At 39.9% G+C, this 23493-nt stretch overlaps 1 protein-coding gene and 1 pseudogene across 2 annotated transcripts; one reads left to right on the forward strand and one right to left on the reverse strand.

Annotated features, from left to right (window-relative positions):
* Positions 1-8754: 8754 nt before the first annotated feature.
* On the reverse strand, positions 8755-14715 carry PLK2 (polo like kinase 2). 2 transcript variants are annotated; one of them, XM_022597188.3, is made up of 14 exons: positions 14319-14714; positions 13610-13717; positions 13352-13468; positions 13022-13151; positions 12703-12790; positions 12132-12227; positions 11824-12022; positions 11575-11722; positions 11118-11215; positions 10687-10816; positions 10214-10454; positions 9962-10091; positions 9592-9702; positions 8755-9456 (listed from the first exon to the last, which is right to left on the reverse strand). In XM_022597188.3, the coding sequence occupies exons 1-14, from the start codon at positions 14586-14588 to the stop codon at positions 9265-9267; spliced, it is 2058 nt and encodes a 685-aa protein (XP_022452896.2). In that variant the 5' UTR covers positions 14589-14714; the 3' UTR covers positions 8755-9264. The 2 variants fall into 2 exon arrangements, with proteins under 2 accessions (XP_022452896.2, XP_089765006.1); XM_089908880.1 differs by lacking the exon at positions 9592-9702 and having other exon boundaries at positions 14319-14715.
* On the forward strand, positions 13076-23256 carry LOC111163055 (acireductone dioxygenase pseudogene; annotated as a pseudogene).
* Positions 23257-23493: the final 237 nt, after the last annotated feature.

Genomic DNA, 23493 nt, shown 5'->3' on the forward strand with positions numbered 1-23493 from the left:
AAAACAAGCAAACAAAATGGTTTATTTCTCAAAAGTTTTTATTTTCTTAAATACAGCTAACCCTAGTTCAAAGAGCTCAAAAATGTTCGTCTTCCTCATGACATCTGCCTTATATTTTGGATACTTTGGTTAGGCTTGTGGATTTTGTGTTGTTTTGCTTTAATTTCTAAAGTGAGCAATGCTCTTCCATTAGCTTGTTAGGAAACTGGCCTTTCAGTCTTCTCACACCCACTTCAAACAAGCACACAATGTTTGGAAAACAATCCACAGTACCTTTCACAGTGTCCGAAGATTGGAATATGACCAAACATTGAGATTCTGTCTACTTTATTGACCTAAAATTTCCTTCACGTTGCCAAGAAACTGGCTCCTGTAGACACTTGTTACACTTTAATATCAGACTGGTACTGTGGCAATGACGCTAGGTAAATAGCATCGATGTGTCTAATACGTTTTCTGAAAACCTCATGGTGCTTCACTGAAAAAAAGTCATCCAAACACATAGAGAACTCAATACCATGTCTGTGTAACTAAAATAAATGATATTTTTTAAAAAATAAGCTATTTTGGCCAATTTGGTGCTGACCTAATAGAGTGAAAGAACAAGAGCTCGAATCAACTTTCTTTACAAGAATTTGGAGTATTGTGATGTGACCTGCAATATCTGTATTTTTTAAAACACAGATTTTTAGGTTTTCAATAAAAATATTGATATAACCCAAAGATTTTTTTTAAATGTTTCTTTTGACTGTTAATTCTTAAAATCTTTACATATATGTAATAAAACTTTCATATTTATTGTTGTTATTATGACTCTCAATCTTACTTCCTGTTTTTGTTCTTCTGCCCATTAAAGTAAAAGGATAACTTCAAGAAACCATATAATGTCACTCTTATACCATGAATGCTAAGAGAAAAGCCAGTTAGAAACTGGGAAACCCTAATGAAAAATTTAAATTTGCTATGCAGTCCATTCAGTTTAGTATCTACGTCACTAAAGCAAACCAGCTGTTATATGCCTGATATAAAGTGCATTCTTACTTTTAATTCTTAGCTAAGCCCATAAAATGTACCAATACAATCGCAATTCTAAATGCGTCACTAAATTGACAATGTTACTAAGTTCAAGGTGAAATTCTTTTGATGTATCTAGAAACTCAGAATACTATTATTTTATAACCTCCTTCCTTAGATAAATAATTATGACATCTTGGTATGTTTAGTTAGTATTGGCATTTCAGCTAATATTGACCGAAGAAGCTGGGGTGTCTATATTTAAATTCTTATTTCCATAAGAGCTTCACCACACTCCACAGAATATTTTAAATATTTTTAAATCGATGAGATCTATTACTTTCAGAGTACATTTCAAATTCATTCATTTTTCCAGTCAAATTATTTTTGCAGTCTATCCACCTGAATTGAAGGAAATCAATTTTATTTGAAACAAGAACTCCATATTTCTATTTCAGTCCTTCCTCTTTAAAGCCAGGATGAAATCATGTCACTGTTTAATTCAACCATATACCTCTAAGTTGAAATGACACATAATTGATTATGAGTCAGAGTCTGTAAAAGATTAGTGATTAGAGAAACCATATCTTTTCCAAATATGTTTCTTTCAGTCTCATTTACCAGGTGGTACCTGTGTCATTGACTGTCATTAATATTTTTTACCATCATTGGCATAGTGGTCTTAACAAGCAGATAAAGTAAAAAAGTATGTAATGTGTACCAGCATCTAAATAAATTTGTGTAGCCTGGATTCAGTTTTTCTGCTTCTCTGTTTAATGAGGCATAAAAATAAGGTCATAGACACTAACAGTACTGAAAAATTCTAACCTAACTTCCATAGGAAAAGGAATGGAAATCAAAGGTGCAGTAACATGGGAGCAGGTCACGCTAGATGCATCTTAGCTCATGTGGGATAGAGCATGAATGGGATATCAATGAATATTTCATAGGGTAACCATATAATTCGTCTTCCAAATCCAGACACATTTGACTGGGACAAAGTCTGGGTAAGATTTTCCCAGGTAAACAGAGGTGTGTGGTCACCCTCCACGTATATGCATCACATCTTTGCAGTACCTGGCTGTTCAGTATTAATGAGAAAAAACCAAATTGGACAATTAAGCAATAGCTAAAACAACATGTTCCAAACCATCTAGTGGACATTGAAAGACCCTCTTCATTTGGATTGGAACTATAATATTATGTTCCTGGTGCAGTGTGAGATTTATTCAATTAGGGTTTCCTGACTTTTTTCTTTAAACTGAACTGAGTTTCTGTATCCCTTCTGAATATATAACTCCTTTCCTTATCACGCCATTAAAATAAGTCAATTAAATCTTGCCCTTCTACAATGATTTCACCATGAAGTTTAATTAATAAATCTTCCTCTAATGTATTCAGTATGATAGATCCACACGCACTGTTCAGTAGTTTCTTCACAGGAGGTGGCATATGGAAGAAGATGCTTTACCTCTTTTACAGCTGTGCTCTTCAGTGTAAAGAACTATCAACATGCTCTCTTCAAACCCAAAACGTCTTTTGCAAATCATAGTGAACATGGACTAAAATTTATTTTAAAGCATTTCAATGCTATTATTGTAAAGAAACAGAAATGTGCATAAGTCAACTGTAGGCCTCTCCTTATTATCTAGGAATGGAATGTCTGCACTGCGAAGTTGACGTGGTTACCTGGCCATACGGTTGATTTCTGGGCCATAAGTTTCTCCCTCTAGAGGGAAAATTTTCTTACTAAGTAAGACTGTAGAAGATATCTAAGGGGTCTGGAACTGTGATATCAGAGGTGGTGTTAAACTCCCTATTCACCTAAATATTGTCCTACCACCGTAAAAATCTGGGCTTTCATCCCAACCTATTTGACTGGTTCAAGATCTTTTAAAAGTAAATTTCGGTTACTAAATATGATTACTACATACATTGGCAAACTACATTCCAAGGAACATTGCTTGCGATCTTAAAAGTTAATCCAAAACAAAGAGTGTACTAGGGCAAATAAGTTTGGAGAAACCTTTCCACTCTATTCCTCTCTGGAGATTCACAATGCAGGATATAGCATATTCAAGTTCCTGAGAAGTTTTGACTTAAAGAAATGTTTACATTTATTTAATTCAGTATTTCCCCAAATAATTTGCCAGTGAGTACATTTTTCAGGGAGTCTTCATGATATTGAAAGAATTTGGTGCTCCTTGGAACACAGTAGAGGAAGTATTTTTGAAGATAGTTGAGAAAGGACTATAACAAGAAAAAGCAACAAAGGAGGACTTACAATGTGGGAGATGTTTATGTGACTGGACTTAAATTTTGTCCGTTATCAGAAATTAAATTGCTCTCACTTTGGGGCATTCCTTACTTGATCCCTAGGGGCATGGTGAATGAAGCAATTAATAATTGAAAAGCTCTAACAATATTTAATTAGGTACAAAATATACTCTTTACTGAAGTGTATATCACACATTATATTGTGTATACTCTTATTTACTCTTCAGTAAATGATATAAATATAAAACAAAAGGAAATATTAATAAAGACAATATTAAAAGAGGGAAGAAGAAAACTTTCAATCTGATTTCTTCTCTTATTTTTTTGATTGAAAAGAAATAGCTTCTGTTGTAGGTCAAAAATGGTCAAATATCATCAATATCATATTGTTCACCCTAATAGATTCCAATACAATTTTTATTATTATCCTTATTTTACAGATGAGAAAAATAAGAATCAAGCAGTGTTGTGTTCCTGATACTCAGCACGATGCCATTGGCCCAGTTCAGTCAAGCTTAATATAGCTGATTAAAATTCCAAACTTTTCCTACTACATCATATATTTTTATAATTTGTTCATTGTGGGTTTTGTTTTACCACAAATGTTTCTTATTTGAGGAACTGACTTTTTACCACAAGTTTTGTATTTTAAACAAGAAATATAACTTGCATATTGTCTTTGAGGTTAACTGTAATTTCTTACACATTAAGACTTTGAAAATGTATTAGCTTTCATACTTATATTAAGCTCAATTTGATTTTCACTGCCATTTATGAATAAATTTATAAAAGTCCATTTGCAAAGATATTTTTTCATTCAGTTTAAAAATTCTTATGGCATGTTCAACATGATCCCAACTTTAAAGGTCATTCGGCTGCCGTTGATTCCAAAGCAGTACCAAAGAAAGGCATTGCTGATTTTATTTCATTTAGGCCTGCTGCCTGGTTTCTTGCAGTACTAATTTGCTACAGGCCTAAAAAAGAGAATTTGTTCTAACTCGTATGGTTGGATTAAAATATCTGATCATTCAGTATTTCATAGCCGAGATACCTCAGTACATTTATTATTTTCACCTTAACTTGGTAGTGAAGTTATTGTACCTCAATCATTAAAATCAATTTTGCTTTGTATATAATTGTATTATAAAGCTAATCCCAGGGGCAAAATCTATGTATTCCATACTATGAATTCCAAACACTGATGAACCGTTATATTAAATTCTAACACTGCATAAGGGAGTTTAACATTTTAGTTTGAATTCACTAATATAATTAAATTGTGGCAATTCAAACAAAGGGATACTTTCCATTACTAAAGTTAATAAGGCACAAAGAAGTACTAGAAGAAAGCATGAGTCTATTCATGTATAGATTAGAATCTCTTGCAAGTCAAGGAAAAACAAAATGGAATCTACAGGTTTCTGTTTATAGAAGAGGTTATTCCAAGCCTTGGAAGTATACTAACTCTACCATGCACAGAATTGCTATAAAATACCAACATTGATTTCTCCTTGTACCTTATGAGAATGTATCTTACTCATTTTTAAGTCATGTCTATTTTCATTAGACTAACGTCTCTGTAGTGTAAAAAAGTCTGATGAGGTTTCAAATCACAGAGGCCTAAAGCAAGAGTGACTCATCTTAAGGTTCCTCACTCCATCTTGTTCCTCCTCTAACCTTCCCCTGCCTGTCATCCTCCTGCCTAGTGAACTAGAGCTCTTAGCACTTATGTCACTTTGGGATTTAAGAGGAAGGGAGGATAGAGGTGGTACAAAATTAATGGAAGAGAAAAGTTAAGAAAGAAGGAAGGTATTGGCCTGTTCAATCTCAGACCCACCCCTGCCCTTCCCTGCTTCCTTCTCCAATAGAAGAATGATTCCTGCAACTACATTCATCAGGGTTCTCTTCCACTAGCGTCCAGTTCACTTGGTCAATGGTAGACTGTAGCGCAAAAGGAAGAAATAATCCAGAATATTTTATCCCTTTTCTTTCCCAACCAGATGTGTACAGGGGTTATCTCAAGCAGTGACTACATTTGCTCCATGATTTCAAACTCCTGGTAGGCAGTGACCACCATAATTCTACTTTCTGCCAGAAACCCCCAGTTCTGGAGTATTCCCACTTTCTCTCTGGGTCTCTCCAGCCAAGGGCGTGGTAGCAGCTTCCTACTGCTGCTTATCTCTTGGTTGCCTCACCACCTCCTATCTGACTTCCGAGCTCTTCCATCATCTATACAACCAATAGCCTCCAATAAATTCCTTCTCTTTGAAAGTCCTAAAATGACTTGTGCATTCCTGGCTCGCCCATGACTGATACAGAAAGGAAGACTGGAAGGGGCAGAAATGAGTCAGTTATTTTCTTTTCTAGGTAACCAGGGTTACTGTTATGATGGGTGTGGAAGAAGGCAGGGGAAACAGGACAAGAAAAGGAGCAAATATTTATTGAGCACCTTTGATGTACAAGTGCTTTATTATCATTTAGTCTTTGTAGGTGAGGAAACTGAAGCTTAGAGAGGTTAGGTATTTCTTGAGATCTTATTGGTAATACATGGTTGAACAGGAATTTGAACTTAGGACTGATTCCAAAGCTTTTCCACTGCAGTACACTTCCTATCTAGCAAACATAAGGTTACATTCAAAAATAGTTCTTGAAGGTTGGGTTTTTTTTGGTTTTTTTACTACTTTTATGAAGTAGTAAATGTCAAATAACTCAGGATCTGAGTCCTGCCGTGGTCACACCACACTTAGCTGAAGTTAGCTATTACTATGCACCAAAACTGAAGTTTTACATCTTAAAAGATTGCCTTGTATCTCAGCCTATAGACTGCCAGGATTGGGGATGGCTAAGTGAGAAACATTCTTGAGGACCGAAGGTGTTCATCATGCACATCTGTTATTTGGGAGTTGTTTTTATGGAATCCAGGGTCCTTGATTTTGAAAAGTAGAATTTATTTGGGAATTTTTTATCTTCTTTCCTTCACTGTAAAGGTTTATCAACACTGTTATGTTTTACATAGATGTCCTCAGTGCCAAAAAATAAAAATGCTGCTGGGTAGAAGGGATGACAGGGACCCATTTTTGTGTGCTCTCATGCAAAGCCTGTTTACTCCCAAATCTTGCCCGCTCTTGAGATGTAGACATGTATATCCAACTGTTTTCTGGACCTATTCGAGCATCCTCACACAAGTTTGATTCAAGCTGTCCTAAACTCACTGTATTTCCCTGAATATCAGGCTCTTCCTTCTACATTCCTAATTTATTTCAGTTAATGACCCCACAGCACACTGCCTACCCGCCATTGACTGCCAGTCATCCTAAGGCCCACCTTCTTCCTCAGGCTCCACATTCAATAAAGTGCCAAATCCTATTCAAATCGACTTTCTAAGTCCCTCCCAAATCTACTGTCATTTATTCATTCAATATTTGATTGCCATATGCCACCGTACTGCGGATACGAAAATAAACTATTGGTAGACGGGCCAAAGGAGACACTACCTAACTCTTTATATGCTCCTTTTTATAAAGTCCTTTCTCACCTGGATCACAACATTAGTATCTTTACTGTTTGGGTCATCTTTCTCCATCTTCTTCCCCACCCATCTTGCTTATGTCCCCAGAATGAATTTAATAAAACTGAAATACTAGGTCGCTTGCTTCCTTAAAATCTTTCAGTAACTACACATAGCCTTCGGTGCAGCCTAAATGCCTTGTGATGGAACTTGGGAGCACGTCAGGTCTGTTTCTTCCAGCCTTTACCTATGATGCTTCAGACTTACACATCCACTTCTCCTGTGAACTCTTTCACCCTCGGGCATCTATATATGTTATTCCCACTGCTTATAATCCCCTTCCCCATCTCATACCTTTATTTAACCCTCACTCATCTTTCAAAACCCAATAAAAAAGAATTTTCTTCTCTGGAATCTCTTCTCTGAGTCCACCCCACGCCTGCGGCTCCTTCCCCATGATTCCTGTTCTTGGTTCCCGCAACACCCAGTACATATCTTTATCATAATATCACAGCACTTATCAGACTACTAGACAAATGCACTAGACAAATGTCTCCTCCACTCTGCTGTGATTTCCTCAAGGACAGGGAGAGGTTTGGGCTCACTCAACATCTCCAACACCAGGCTCTGGATTTGGCACACAGTAGACCCTCAGTACCTACAAGAATGGATAAGTACCTAATTTTGAAACGGTGAAGTAATATACAACCTAACACTGTAAAACTCAAAATGAAAGCACATTTTTTACTATTTACAAACTCCTACTTCTACCTCTCTGCTCACAAAGACAAAAATAGATTCTACTTTTGCACACCCAGCTATTAGTGTAATTATCCAGTTTTCTTCAGCTATCACTATTTTCTTCAGCTATTACCATAAACCATTTAACAGAGACTGAAGCTGTACACGTGGCCAGAGAACTCCAGTCAGCAGGAGTTACTCTAGGAACTGTGAAATATCCATAAACAGCTCTCCAGATTTGACTATTATTAATAAAGCATATCAGGTACAGTTTGTAGTAATTTTAGAAAACTGTAAAGTTACAACCACCATCTCTACACTACTCTGTACAGGATCCTAGTGCAAACAGAGCCTAACACATGAGAGAGTGCTGCTTTTCTCAGGACAGTAGTTTCCTTATAGTGGGATTACCATTGAACAAAAAAAGTATTTGCGCTTTATACAGGCCACTGTAAGTTCAGAGTAACAGGGAGTAGCTTTGTACACCTGTCAAAGGAGACATCCCACTGAAAGAGAAAACTGTCTCAGATTTACCCCTTGCATAATTTGATAGTTTAAAAGATGGGCTTAAAACCAAAGCTTGGTACCCTTACCATTCGCCATCCTCCATGCACCAGAAGGAAAATGACTTATTTACAAAGTACTTCTCACTACTGGTGGCAACGGGCGTGTTTAGGTAGGTTTAAGCTGAGTTATACATTTAGGTGATGCAAGTATTATAAAGTACAGAGTCCTGCCCACATTAAGATAAACTTCCGGTACCTATTGACACTTAGTAACAGAGATCCGTTTACACAGGATTACTCTAGCTTTTAGCTCCAAGCTAGACGAGTTTTGGGGAAATACTCCAGAGAGAAATTGGTTTTGGATTCAGTAGGAGGCCTATACTCTGGTTGTGAAAAGAGTGGTATTTTTGTTATACTCTTCTCTTCTCAAGCTAGATCTACCAGAGAGCATATGACTTCACTTCAGGTATTAAAGACTGACTTCCTAGAAATTATTATTAGCAAAGTTAAAACTCTAACTTTCTAGCCTGCTTCTGCACTCAACGTCCTGCCAAAGAGTGCCAAGAATCCATGATCAAAGAAAGCTGTGATGCAGTGTTGGTGCCACACCAAAGACAGGAGATCACTGTTTCTGCTTTTTCATACTCTTTATTGCCAACAGTTTAAAATGGTCAACATAAAAAAAAAAACTGATAATAAATACTGCTCTTTGGGCTGTAATAAATAAAAAGTTTATTAACAAGGAATGCACTTTTCCAGCCACAAGTGTCTTCAAAAAAAAAAGAAAATTATATATGGCCATAGTTCACAGTTAAGCAGCCAAAAGCTGCTCCAATTACAGCCTTTAAACAACACGGGAGCGTCCTCCCTTCTCCCTCCCCTTCAGGAAGTATATTCACAGTTCCAAGTCCTCTGTCTGAAGTGCTCTCCACAGAGAGAAGTTAAGTCAATGCACCTTTCTGCAAAATTGTCTGAAAAACCTTTTGAAACAGGTACGTCAAGGAAAACTGCATTCGGGTTCACTCTCAGCTTGTCCAAGGTCCAGAACTGTGTGCCTCTGCCTGGTCTGGTTCCACCAGGTCCAGCAGGCCACGGAGGAATTGTTTTCGTACCACCACCTGTCCACCTTCTTCAACGTGCTGTAGATCATTCTACTGGCTTCCCTGTAGATCTCACAGTGGAAAAGAGGAGTCCCATAGGATCCATTCAAAAAGTCTCTCAGTTACACCTCTGTAAGAGCATGTTCAGAGCATATTCCATTCGATTCTTTAATTCTAATGAACAGCCAGACACCAGCAGAGTTGTCAGTCTAAACGTTGTAGACATCCTGTCCTCATTGATGTAGGTGAGAAGGTATTCTTCATTCTGGCTACAGATAATTATTTTCGTATGATCGTGGTAGAAATTCACCTTTAAAAAGCAGACATAGATATTAGATCTCTCTAAATACTCAAGGTGTGAAGAGTTTCGTCAATGATTAAATTGGCTAGGTAAAAATCATTTTGGGGGGATCTAAACATGTGCTTTCCTCAAGGGTTCATTTACCTGAAAGGTGCCATCATTGAAGAGCATCATTAAGGCCTTATCAGATTTTAGCCACTGAAGGAGGTAGAGCCGAGGTCTTCGAACATCAGTAACACTAGGCAGATCTCCACCCTGGGAGAGATTGGGAGACTTAGTGCCTAGAAAAGCTTTGCTGTGTGTGCACTCAGTTCTTCTAAGCAAATGCCTATCAAACTTAAGCAAGTGCCAGGATGGCCTGGAGATTCCTGGTCCCACCACCCGGAGATTCTGATCCAGCAGATTGAGGGTGGGACATAAGAGGCTGCATGCCTTAAAGCGTTGAGGTTACACAGATGCCACTGCTCTGTGGACTACACTGCAAACATCACTGCTGGGAAGCCACAGTACTTACATCCATGAGGTTTTCCTCCATGTAATGAGAGAAGTATTTCAGCACCGTCACTTGACTAATGAATTGTTCGGGGGCATCTGTCGCTGGGAAAACAGAGCATTGGCCAAGCTCTGCATAATAGTGAACTGTTCTAAAGAACGGGAACAATACGGAGAACAGAAGGAAAAACGGAAGCAGTTAGTCACTATTTTCAGGTTTCCTTAGGGCAAAACTAAAGAACTGACAGGGGCTTCCTTAATTGAACACGCTTACTTTTTATCTGGAAGGAGGCTCATGTGAGCACCGTTGTTGAAGAGGACGCCTACAGTGTGGTCTGAGAGCTGGTACCCAAAGCCATATTTATTAGAGTAGTCGACCCATTTGGTGACCCACTGAAAGGAAGTGCTCAGCTGCTCTTTGGGGATGCAGTCAGCTTCTGGCATGTTTTCTAGACATCCTCGAAGGACTCTTGCCACTGTGTCTGCGACACTTCCCATGGTACTGTCCTCGAGGCCTGGAAAGTCAGAGAAATTTAGAAAATAATTAACAACAAAACCTCAGGCTATGGTAGGTGCTAAGTCTCCCTTCACTAAATCTAAGGAGGGAGGACTCAAAATTGTTCCAGTCCTCTAATTTTGCTTCTTCTGTGTTAAATCAGGCCAAAAACCAAACTGACGTCAGTTACTTAGTATTGAGCACTGGCATTCAGAGCGTCATTATTTAAAACGCAATTGACGACAACTTACATTCACTGCTACTGCTGCAGCTGCCAAGAGTTCCTCTGACTATCATCCGAATAGCATCTCCAATCTGCTGCCTGTTTTCCGCTGCGGGTGTTCCAGATCTGGCAACTGTAGTGGTAGGTGGCTGGAGTTCCTAGAAGAGAGAAGAGCCAGGCCATAGTCAAGCGTTCAAAATTCACTGGGGGTTGAGAATTCTAGTTTAAGATGAGATTGTGGCAATTAGTAGGAAAGCTTATCAAAAAGCAATGGACACAAGCCAGGTAAAAGCTATTTCGGTAACTCAATTGCATGCATTGTTAAACTAAGAGATAAAAATCTTCCCTTTTAAAGGGTTGGAAAGAAAACTTTAAGTAAATATGTGATCCAGGCGACAATTAACAAAGAATGAACATGATATAAAGTGTTTATAACTATTTTACTCTTCTTTAGCACACCTCATCTGTCCTATGTTTGCTGGGTTGCTGAGTTATCGAAGTCTTTTTCAAATCATGCCTAAGCTTGTAAATTTCTTCATCTTCTTTAGCCACTTTATCTGTAAATCAAGGAAAAGAATTATGAGCATTATCCTATCCAAACAAGGTAGAAACAGAGCTAGCCATGTTTCCTCCTTTTGCATTAATAACCAACTTAAGAGCATCCAAGGCAAAACCATCAGCTTTTACTTTTATCTTTGCCATCAACTGCAATTATGCAAGAAGCACACTTTAATGCATATGAAACAAAAAGCTATCGACCACAATTTGCAGTGTGGATTTTTTACGCTACAAAAAGTCAAAGAGTCTACAAACATACAGGCCAAAATTATGTTAATATAAAAGCCTCTTTTAACTAACTTATCCACTTTATCTATAATATTGGGCACAGAAGAACAGAAGAAGTCTTATAACTTACTGTGTGTGTCAATATATCTTGCTTTGTCTTTTTTGCCACCAAAAAGAGCAGCGGCTGCTTTCTTAAAGAAATTCTTAGCTGGGCTTGACAAGTGGAAATCTGGAACTGTATGACAACAGCTAGAAGACAGTCTGTCTGGAGTGAAGCCCTATGAAGTAAAAGACAAGATCTTCAGTAACCTCCTGCTGGGAAATTAGGATCAAGAACATGTCATAAAAAGACGCCCAAAAAAAAAAAAAATGCACCAACCTGCAAAAAAAAATCATGTCGAATGATGTCATCCAAACTGGGACGATCTTCTGGATTTTTGGACAACATGCTGGCTATTAAGTGCTTAGCAGGAGCCAGCAATGAAGAGGGCATTGTATACCTTGCTTCTCTTATGCACCTGTAAGTTTCTTTCAGGTTTGTAGTTTCAAATGGGGGTCTTCCTAATAACATTGTATACCTGTATGCGAGGAAACACTTCTTTAGGAACGGTCAAAAAGCGACTCTTTTCGAGTGTTAAAAACCTACATCCAAATTTGCTTTTTGATTATTTTGGTGCATTTACTTACATTACACAGCCTAAGGCCCAAATGTCTGATTCACAGCCGTGTCCTTGTTTGTTGAGGACTTCAGGAGAAAGATAATTTGGGGTACCACATATCGTTCTAGGAAAACAAAATATGAAGATCTCATTAGGAACTATTCTACTGTTTAAACTTAGTTCTCTGGATAAAACCTTAAAAGCACTATGTTGAATTTCTATTTGGAAACATCTGACTTTTGATTTCTGGCATGTAAACAACTGACATTTGACCAAGTGACTTGGTAATCTTTTTTTAATGTGTGTACAATTTTTTTCAGCCACATGACAAAGTGTTTTAAGCCAACTGAGACCAGGTACAGCAGGACATATTTATATATTTCAGGCAAATATAAGACAGATTTGTTTCATAATCAACTTATGGGCATAAGGTACTCTGCCTGGCCCATAGTGGCACTGGATAAGTGTTTCCTTCAATTAACACTGTAGCGGTTTATAGATTTTAGTATCAACTGGCCTTTGAAACATTAACTGGAAAATAAAAAGGGCATATTTGATCTCCACAAAACCCTATCAGGATGTATCCTTCTGACTCTTACCTCCTTCTGTGTTCCAAGGGTTCCAGCCTGGCTGCCAAACCAAAGTCCCCAACTTTTAGTTCCATGGCTTCATTAATAAAAAAGTTTCCTAGATGATTAAAAAAAAAGAAATCTGAATTCCCTTGGAAAGCTGTTCTAACCAAGTACACACACATCCACTCAACAGGCAGGCAGCCAGTTGCTTCAAGTGAAAGCCATCATTCATAAGCAAGATTGCACTGGTTAGATCCCAACTAAGAACATTAATATGTAAAAAAAAAGGGAGAGAGGCAGCACACCTCTCTGACACAAAAGTCATCATTTGGAGTGAAAGGCTTACCTAGTTTGAGATCTCTGTGCAAGATTTCTTGTTCATGAAGGTACTTCAGTCCAGACACAATCTGCCTGAGGTAGTATCGGACTTCCGGCTCTGTCAACACCTTCCTTGCTTTCAAGATATGAGCCATGGACTGGGAAGAGGAGAAGGAAAAAAGAGAATCTGTCAAACAAAGTTACGAAAATCAGGGGTTTCCTTGTGCAGGATGAGTGATGAAAGTTAATGCTGCAGTGTAATAATTACCTCCACAACGAAATTCCCAGATAAAGTTCAGTTTGAATGCCATGTCAGTTTGCGGGAAGTAAATGCATTCAAATAGGAGTGAACACTTACCCTTCTACTGCAATATTCCAAAAGAATGTAAATGTTTTCTTTATCCTCAAAGTAGTGGTAAAACTGCACTACATGCTTGTGATGGAGAATTCTGTGAAGCTCTATTTCTTTGTCAATCTAAAAGAAAAGAGCAAGATCAGTCTTATTAGCCTCCCTCACCTCTGAAAAGCCAGTCTTACACATGCAGAAGACATTTTCCTAAAAGGGAAGGGCCATCTTGCACACAAAGAAAATACTTTACTCAACAGTCATACACACCTTTTCCCTTTGATGAGGTTTGGCTACTCTGCTGTGAGGAATAATTTTTGCAGCGTAGACTTTGTTGTTTGTCAAATCTGTCATCTCGTAACATTTTGCAAAGCCACCCTGAAAGGAAACAAAGCCGAGACGGAATTGAGTATGGCAGGGACATGGACGGCAGATTTTATATATATATATATATATATATATATATATGTAAATGAGAAAGAAAAGCAAAAATATGGGAGAGGAAGGGCGGACAGAGGGATGCGGTCTACTTTTTTAAAGCTCTTTCACGAAGGGAAAAGCATTCCTGAAAACAGTAAGTTAAAACAGTGCCCCTTCTCCCTTTACAGAGAGGAGCTTTCCGGAGGGGGGGCTTGGGGTTGGGGAGATGAGAAATAGGGTATGAAGAGACTTGTCAAGAAAATCCTCTGTGGGGGCAGCTCGAGAGAGTTAGGTCTGGTACAGAAAGCCCTCGCTTCTGGCCTCAAGATCAATGTCTTTGGGCGGCGGGACGCAGACTGAGCCGCGGCTAAGGATGTGAAATCGATCCCGGCACTGCCAGCGCACAAAAGCCAGAGGAGGGCAGGTGAGCAGCCCACGTCGCGCCGGGATCGGCCTCCCGAGACGCCGAGAAGCGGTGGGCGCGGCGTCCGGCCCGGCCCGGGGAATGCCCGGGCAGACCTCCCTCCCGCCTGGCAGCAGGGCGCCCGCCGCTCGTCACCTTTCCCAGCACTTTGCCTCGGCAGTAGCGCTTCCCCGTGGTGGGGTCGACGATAATCCTCGAGATCTCGGCCCCCGAGTGCGAGTGGTGGTGATGGTGGTGCGAGGCGGCCGGCTGCACCTGCACCTGGGGCTGCGGCGGCTGCGGCTCCTCGGGGGCCGGCTGCGGCCGCTTCTTCTTCGAGTCCCCGCCGCAAGCCTTGCCCAGCGCCTGCTCGCACATCTTGGTGCCGGCGGCCGGCTGGTAGGTGATAGTCCGCAAGAGCTCCATGGTCCCCTCGCCACCCTGCACTGCCCGCTGACACCTCCGAGGCGCGGACACGCGACCGAGCCAGCCTCTACCCTCGAGCCCCAGCCGCTGCCACCAACCTCCCACGCCCGACGCCTTCGTTCACTTGTACGAGTGTGAACGCCCGGAGAAGTCTTATATACGGGCGGAGAAGGGGGCGGAGAATCGAAACGGGATGCTACATCACGGGTGACGCCCCGCCCACCGGCCTCAAGAGCGTCCGGGGCCGAGCGGGAGGCTGCGACGGGCTGGTGGTTTCCAGCTTGCGAGCCGCTTGCCGGCCGCGCGGAGCGCTCACCCCGATGGGGAGGCGGACACAGGCGTCCGGCCGTCCCCGTGACCGCCATCTCATTCTTGGAATGTTCCGAGCTTCTGGGTTTGAAGTAGAAACCCTAGGGCCGACGCCTGGCTCCGCCCCCACCCGCCCCGCGGCGGGCGGTGCAGTGATCAGAGCCCCGCCGGGTGCTGCGGTCCTCGCAGGTTCCCTCCCGTGCACAGCCCTTCCTCACCGCCCTACAACCTGACGCGTCCGGTGTCAAGGTGTGAGTGTGGCCGGAGCCACTGCACAGTCACGTGAGGCTTCCCGGTGGCCACCTGGAGACCTTCTGGGCTGCCGCCGCCCCCGCAGTTTTACCCCGTTAGCTCCTGTCTACAGGGGCCCTGCGGGGAGGCCGTGCCCCTGAAAGACAAGGGTCCGCGGAACAGGGTGTTCCGAGCTCCCCGCCGCTTCTGAATGAAGCGAACTTCGGCTGGGGCCGGCCGGCTGACCATGGCCAAGTCCCACTTAGGCCCGTGTGGCCTCTGCCCATCACCTTAGAGCAAGCCTTTGTCGGAGGTCAGGCCCTTAACCTTGGAGAGGGAGGCCAGCTCCTTGGGAAGGCTTCGCGTTCAGAATGACCGAAGACGGGGAGCAAAGGCGCCATCTCGTGGACTGTTCTAGAAGCGCAGTTAGTCCGAGTGGGCAGCGGTTAATGACTATATGGGCTTTCTTTGACAGTAAGTGGTTTAAAAGTGCTCCTGGTGCTAACTATGGTTTTACAATCTAAATCATCTATCACTTCTTATTCCGAAGGGGTTATGCGGAATGCGTCGTTTAAAATGGCTCATTAAGCCACGTGGCTGCTCTGGTGCTGGGAGAGTCAATCCTAGGCCTTCCAAGTGGAGAGGATTGGTAGCATGAGGGAGGAGCATAGCCAAGTGAGCTAAAACATGGCTTAGTTTCCTATTTCCAGATTTTACGATTCAGACTTGCTAACCTGGGACCGCCATTGTTTCTTGTTCTAATGACAGTAGTGCATTTATGTGCAGGGTACCGTGCTTAGTATTTTGAAAAGCCTTATTTAATTCTACATCCATTCTAAGTAGGAAATATTGTTATTCCCATTTTACAGATGAGGAATCTGGGGTTTAACGAATTTAAGTTAACTATTCCCTCTATATATATTTAGTAGAACATCCAAGTTATGTTAATTGGCAATAGACAGATTTTTAAATCCAAGTTAAGATGTGTTAAACAGTTTTTTGATACTAATTTCCAGTGCTATATAGAATACCAGATTAATAACCCCCTGGAAGGTACCTAGAAAACGGTTGGCTCCAGTACAGATACCATCAGGGTATGCATGGTATCAGTTAATTAAATGTGCATGCTTTCGAAGATTCTGTCTCAAGTATTTCCCACATAATGTAGAAAGGAGTTTCATTGGCATTACAGAGTAGAAAGGGAAAGTCTTTTGTGACTCCTCCTTTTTGATTCTGTAAGCTGTTCAGGGCAAGCCAAGGCATGTTTCTCATAAAGTGAAAGTAGAATTTACCCCATGATTATCAGGGTTGGAACAGGCGCGGGCCTGGTGGTGGATATGAAGAATTACGCAATCCTCCTCTTTAAAGATAAACCTAGGGGTGACCTTTGCTCCCCAGATTTATGCAAACTTATTTACTAGCCTGTAAGTAGGCTTGCAGGTTTAGAAAATACTACCTAAATTTCCAGAGTTAATTTTACACCTTGTCTTTATTTTCTCGGTTGATAATGAACTTTTTAATCTATATCTGTTTATGACTTTCTATGATAAAAGGACTATGAAGAATAGTATGATATTTTTCATTATTATTTCCATTCTTTGATTATCATATACTATAGTATATCTCTTTACCAAATGTACTTAAGCATTTTATGGACTGTTGAACATGCCATGTGAAATTCAGGTCTATCCTCCAAAACATTTGAGCATTTAATAAAATATTAACGTGTATATGTGTTATGGGACCTTCTGTCCAATTATGAAAATCTGATTTTTTGGTTCGTGGTGCCATCGTGTGGCCAGAACTAAAATTGTTATTAGTAGAACAAAAAAGAAAATAAATGTACTTTCCAATAGAGATAAATCTTTAATTACAAAATATTTCTCTGTAGTTCTGTAGATTTAATGTAATTACAAGTGGAATCCCAATATGACTTTTAGTGAAACTTGACAAGATGATTGCAAACTTTGAAAGTGTAAGTGATCAAAAATAGCAAACTAACTTAAAGAAGAATTAGAAGCGGGAAGGTCTTTCTTTACCAGTTATCACAACTTATAATTAAGCTAGAGCAATTAAGAAAATTTGGTCCTCTCACAGGGATAGACTGACCAATGGAATAAAGAGCCTAGAAATGGATCCACTTATATATGGAACTTTGGTATATGGCAGAGGAAACATGATAGATCATTGAGGAAAGGAAACTATTCAGTAAATGGAAGTAGAAAATTGATTTTTCCATATTAAAAAAAAATGAAATCCGTATCTTACACTGTACTAGTTTTCTAGGGCTACCCTAACAGAATACCACAGACTGGGTGGCTTAAACAACAGAAATTTACTTTCTCACAGTTCTGGGGGCTACAAGTCCAGGATCAAGGTGTGGGCAGGCTTGGTTCCTCCTGAGGCCTCTCTCTTTGACTGCAGGTGGCTGCCTTCTCATCGTGTCCTCACGTGATCATTCCTCTGTGAGAGAGCATCCCTGGTGTCCCCTTGTATGTCCAAATTTCCTGTTACAAGGACAGCAGTTAGACTGGATCAGGGCCCACCCAAATGACCTCATTTAACCTTAATCACCTTTTTAAGGCCCTATCTCTAAATACAGTCGTATTCTGAAGTACTAGGGACTAGAGCTTCATTATATGAATTTTGAAGGGAAACAATTTTTAGCCCGTAACACACACCATGTACAAAAAATCTACTTCAGATGGAGTAAGGACTTAAAGAGTAAGAACAAAACAAAATATCAGTAGGAAATATAAGTAACCAACTTGCAGAGCATAGGGTAGGGAAAGATTTTTTTTATTGAGATCTAGTTGACATATAATACTGCATTAGTTTTAGGTGTACAGCATTATGATTTGATATATGTATGTGTATATATATATATGTGTGTGTGTATATATATATATATATATATACAGTGAAATGGCTAACACAGTTTATATCGCCACATATAGTTACGATATTTTTTCCTTGTGTGATAATAAATTTTAAGATCTACTCTCTCAATAACATTCAAATATACAATACAGTATCGTTAGCTAGAGTCACCATGCTTTACATTACATCCCAGGGACTTACTTATCTTATAATAGGAAGCCTGTACCTTTTGACCCCTTTTACCCATTTTGCCTACCTTCCCTGACTTCTGTTAACCACGGATCTGTTCTCTGTATCTATAAGTTCAGGTTTTTTTAGATTTCACATATAAATGAGAATATACATTGTCTTTCTCTCATTTCACTTAACATAAATACCTCAGGGTCCATCCATGTTATTGCAAATGGCAGGACTTCCTTCTGTTTTATGGCTAAATCATATTCCATTATGTGTGTGTGTGTGTGTGTGTGTGTGTGTGTGTGTGTATCAGATGTTTTCTTTATCCATTCATCCGTTGATGGACACTTTGTTTCCATACCTTGGCTGTCATTAATAATGCTGCAGTGAACATGGGAATAGCGATATCTCTTCACGATTATGATTTCGTTTCCTTTGATTATATACCCAGAAATGGGATTGCTGGATCATATGGTAATTCTATTTTTAATTTTTTGAGGAATCTCCATTCTGTTTTCCATAGTGGTTGCACTAATTTATATTCCCACCGACAGCGCATAAGGGTTCTCTTTTCTCCACATCCTCACCAACACTGTTATTTCTTGTCTCTTTAGTAATAGCCATTCTAGAGAGGTGTGAGATCATATCTCATTGTAGTTTGGATTTGCCTTTCCCTGATGATTACTGATGTTGAGCATCTTTTCATTTACCTGTTGGCCAGGTGTATGTCTCCTTTGGAAAATGTCTATTCAAGTGTTCTAACCATTTTTTTTATTGAAGCACAGCTGGTTTACAATGTTGTGTTAGTTTCTGGTGTACAGCAAAGTGATTCAGTTATATATATACATATATATAATATATTCTTTTTCATATTATTTTCCGTTGTGGTTTATTAGAGGATATTGAATATGTACAATTCCCTGTGCTATATGGTGGAACCTTGTTGTTTACCTATTTTATATATATCAGTAGCAGTTTGTATCTGCTAATCCCAAACTCATAATTTATTCCTCCCTGCCCTTTCCCATTTGGTAACCATAAATTTGTTTCCTATGTCTGTGAGTGTGTTTCTGTTTTGTACATAAGTTCATTTGTATCATATTGTAGATCCCACATATAAGTGATGTCATATGGTATTTGTCTTTCTCTGTCTGACTTACTTTACTCAGTATGACAGCCTCTAGGTCCATCCATGTTGCTGTAAATGGCATTATTTTGTCTTTTTTATGGCTAAGTAATATTCCACTGTATATACACACCACATCTTCTTTATCCATCATCTGTCGATGGACATTTTGGTTGCTTCCACGTCTTGGCTGTTGTAAATAGTGCTGCTGTGAACATTGGGGTGCATGTATCTTTTCAAATTAGAGTTTTCTCTGGATATATGCCCGGGAATGGGATTGCTGGATCATATGTCTTCTACCCATTTTTAATCGGATTGCTTATCTCTTTACAGTTGAGTTGTATGAGTTATTTATTTATTTTGCATATTAACCCCTTATTAGACATATGATTTGAAAACATTTTCTGTCATTATATAGGTTGCCTTTTCATTTTGCTGATGATTTCCTTTGCTGTGCAGAAGCTTTCTTTGTTTGATGTAGTTCCACTTGTTTATTTTTGCTTTTATTGCCTTTGATTTTGTCATCAAGTCCAAAATATCATACCCAAGACTAATGTCAAGGAGCTTATCCCCATATTTTCTTCTGGGAGTTTTATGGTTTCAGATCTTGAACTTATTTTGTGTTGATTTTTGTGTATGGCATAAAGATAATGGTCCAGTTTCATTCTTTTGCATGCGGCTGTCCAGTTTTCCCAGCACCATTTATTGAAGAGACTATCCTTTATATATGTCCAAAAATATATTATGGGGAAAGGATAGCCTGTTCAATAAAGGCAAAGATTTTCAACATGCAAAATCCATTAACCATTTAACAGGAGATTGATAAATTTGGCTAAATTAAAATTAAGAAATTTGATTCATCAAAAGACACCTTAAAGTTGGGGAATCCCCTGGCAGTCCAGTGGTTAGCGCTCCACACTTCCTCTGCAGGGGCACAGGTTCAATCCCTGGTGGGGGAACTATGATCCCCCATTACATGCGGTGCAGCCAAAAAAAAAGATACCTTAAAGTAAAAAGGCTGGACAGCCTCTTCAATAAGTGGTGCTGGGAAAACTGGACAGGTACATGTAAAAGAATGAGATTAGATTGCTCCCTAACACCATACACAAAAGTAAGCTCAAAATGGATTAAAGACCTAAATGTAAGGCCAGAAACTATCAAACTCTTAGAGGAAAACATAGGCAGAACACTCCATGACATAAATCACAGCAAGATCCTTTCTGACCCACCTCCTAGAGAAATGGAAATAAAAACAAAAATAAACAAATGGGACCTAATGAAACTTCAAAGCTTTTGCACAGCAAAGGAAACCATAAACAAGACCAAAAGACAACCCTCAGAATGGGAGAAAATATTTGCAAATGAAGCAACTAACAGAGGATTAATATCCAAAATTTACAAGCAGCTCATGCAGCTCAATAACAAAAAAACAAACAACCCAGTCCAAAAATGGGCAGAAGACCTAAATAGACATTTGTCCAAAGAAGATATACAGACTGCCAACAAACACATGAAAGAATGCTCAACATCATTAATCATTAGGGAAATGCAAATCAAAACTACAATGAGATATCATCTCACACCAGTCAGAATGGCCATCATCAAAAAATCTAGAAACAATAAATGCTGGAGAGGGTGTGGAGAAAAGGGAACACTCTTGCACTGCTGGTGGGAATGTGAATTGGTTCAGCCACTATGGAGAACAGTATGGAGGTTCCTTAAAAAACTACAAATAGAACTACCATATGACCCAGCAATCCCACTACTGGGCATATAACCTGAGAAAACCAAAATTCAAAAAGAGTCATGCACCAAAATGTTCATTGCGGCTCTATTTGCAATAGCCCGGAGATGGAAACAACCTAAGTGTCCATCATCGGATGAATGGATAAAGAAGATGTGGCACATATATACAATGGAATATTACTCAGCCATAAAAAGAAACGAAATTGAGCTATTTGCAATGAGGTGGATGGACCTAGAGTCTGTCATACAGAGTGAAGTAAGTCAGAAAGAGAAAGACAAATACCGTATGCTAACACATATATATGGAATTTAAGAAAAAAAAAATGTCATGAAGAACCTAGGAGTAAGACAGGAATATAGACACAGACCTACTAGAGAATGGACTTGAGGATATGGGGAGGGGGAAGGGTGAGCTGTGACAAAGCGAGAGAGAGGCATGGACATATATACACTACCAAACGTAAGGTAGATAGCTAGTGGGAAGCAGCCGCGTAGCACAGGGAGATCAGCTCGGTGCTTTCTGACCGCCTGGAGGGGTGGGATAGGGAGGGTGGGAGGGAGGAATACGCAAGAGGGAAGGGATATGGGAACAAATGTATATGTATAACTGATTTGCTTTGTTATAAAGCAGAAACTAACACACCATTGTAAAGCAATTATACTCCAGTAAAGATGTAAAAAAAAAAAAAAATTGTGTGTACAGTTTTGCTAAGAGAGTGAATTGATCATTCTTACATCCTACAACCCAGCAAGAGAAATGCTTGCACATATGTACCAGGAGACATATACAAGTATAATCATGGAAGTACTTTTAGTAATTGCAAAAAAAAAAGAAAAAAGAAAAACCACACAAACCAAATGCCCATAAGATAGGAGAATGGATAAATATATAGTGGTACATACACATAATGGGATATTATGTGAAAATCAATGAATTACACATTTCCATATCAGTATGAATAAATCTTAATGTTTGGTTTTTAAAAGGGCAAGTTAAAGATTACTCTTTTTATAAAACTCAAGAGCTAAATCTACATATTTTGTTTATACATATATATGTATTGATTGGAAATTCTATTTTTTAAAATGTGGAAATGTTAAACAGAACATTTAGAGCAATGATTACCATGTATGAGGCAAGGGGTGTAAGAGAGGGAAAGAACATGCAGGTCCGTATAAGTTATTGTCCATGATCGGTTTTTGGATTGGATTATAAACTCAAACAAGATGTGTGTACCTGGGGAGACCAATGATAACTATGTCATGAGCCAAGGAATATGGTTAGTCCAATTATGAGTACCTTACATCCAGGTTAAAAAAAAATACATACTTCTAACCAGCATGATTTGAGGGAAGTGAAACAATGGGAAGAACATTTCGATATATGTATGCATTGCCAGGAGGCTACAGGGGCTAGGCGGGCCATGGTGTGTCTCCACTGAAATATCCTGAGCATCTAAGGAAGGTGAAAAGAGACCAAACCTCGTTTTATATTTGTCACAATATATCTAACTGACTGGATATTTAAATTTAAGGTCTAACTCTTTGAAAAGCAACTTAATGAATATAAAAGAAAAGGTTAATTTTAAGATTTAAATTTAAATATTAGGCGTGGCGGCCCGTGCAGGTCCGGGGTCAGGCAGCCGCGCCCCCGGCCCAGCCATGGTGCAGTCCTGGTACCTGGACGAGTCGCCGGCGACCCGCGGCAGCCCCACGGCGCAGAGCCCACGCGCCCGATCCGCCTGGAGCGGCTGCACGGGCTCGGCGTCCTTTACTGGACGCTGGATGCTGACAAAGATGAGAATGATCCAGAATTAGAAAAGATCCGAAAAGAGAGAAACTACTCCTGGATGGACATAATAACCATATGCAAAGACAAACTACCAAATTATGAAGAAAAGATGAAGATGTTTTACGAGGAGCATTTATACCTGGATGACGAGATTCACTACATCCTGGACGGCAGTGGGTACTTCAACATGAGGGATAAAGAGGACAGGTAGATCCGGATCTTCATGGAGAAAGGAGACATGATCACTCTCCCCGCCGGGATATACCACCGCTTCACACTGGACGAGGAGAACTACGTGAAGGCCATGCAGCTGTTTGTGGGAGACCCAGTGTGGACGGCGTACAGCCGGCCAGCTGACCACTTCGAGGCCCGTGGGCAGTATTGAGTTTCTGGCACAGATGGCCTAGCGGTGCCCTGGGGCCTCGGGCACCCGAAAGTCCGGGACATGATAGCAGCAGAAAATCTGTCCTATTCTCCTTGCTTTTGTGTTGTAGACTTGAGGCTAGGTGAGCTTTCCTCTGCAAGATTGTTTGATCAGAATACGTTTTAATGGAAGTAGCTGTAGAACCGGTTGGTACATGGAAGCACCTGTGGAAATCTGGGCAAATCCGTTCATTTTCTCTAATTCAGGACCAGTGGTCAGT

Source organism: Delphinapterus leucas, chromosome 3 (assembly GCF_059928025.1).
Source record: "Delphinapterus leucas isolate spDelLeu-1000000601 "Yukka" chromosome 3, BTC_Dleu_Yukka2, whole genome shotgun sequence".
NCBI lineage: Eukaryota > Metazoa > Chordata > Mammalia > Artiodactyla > Monodontidae > Delphinapterus > Delphinapterus leucas.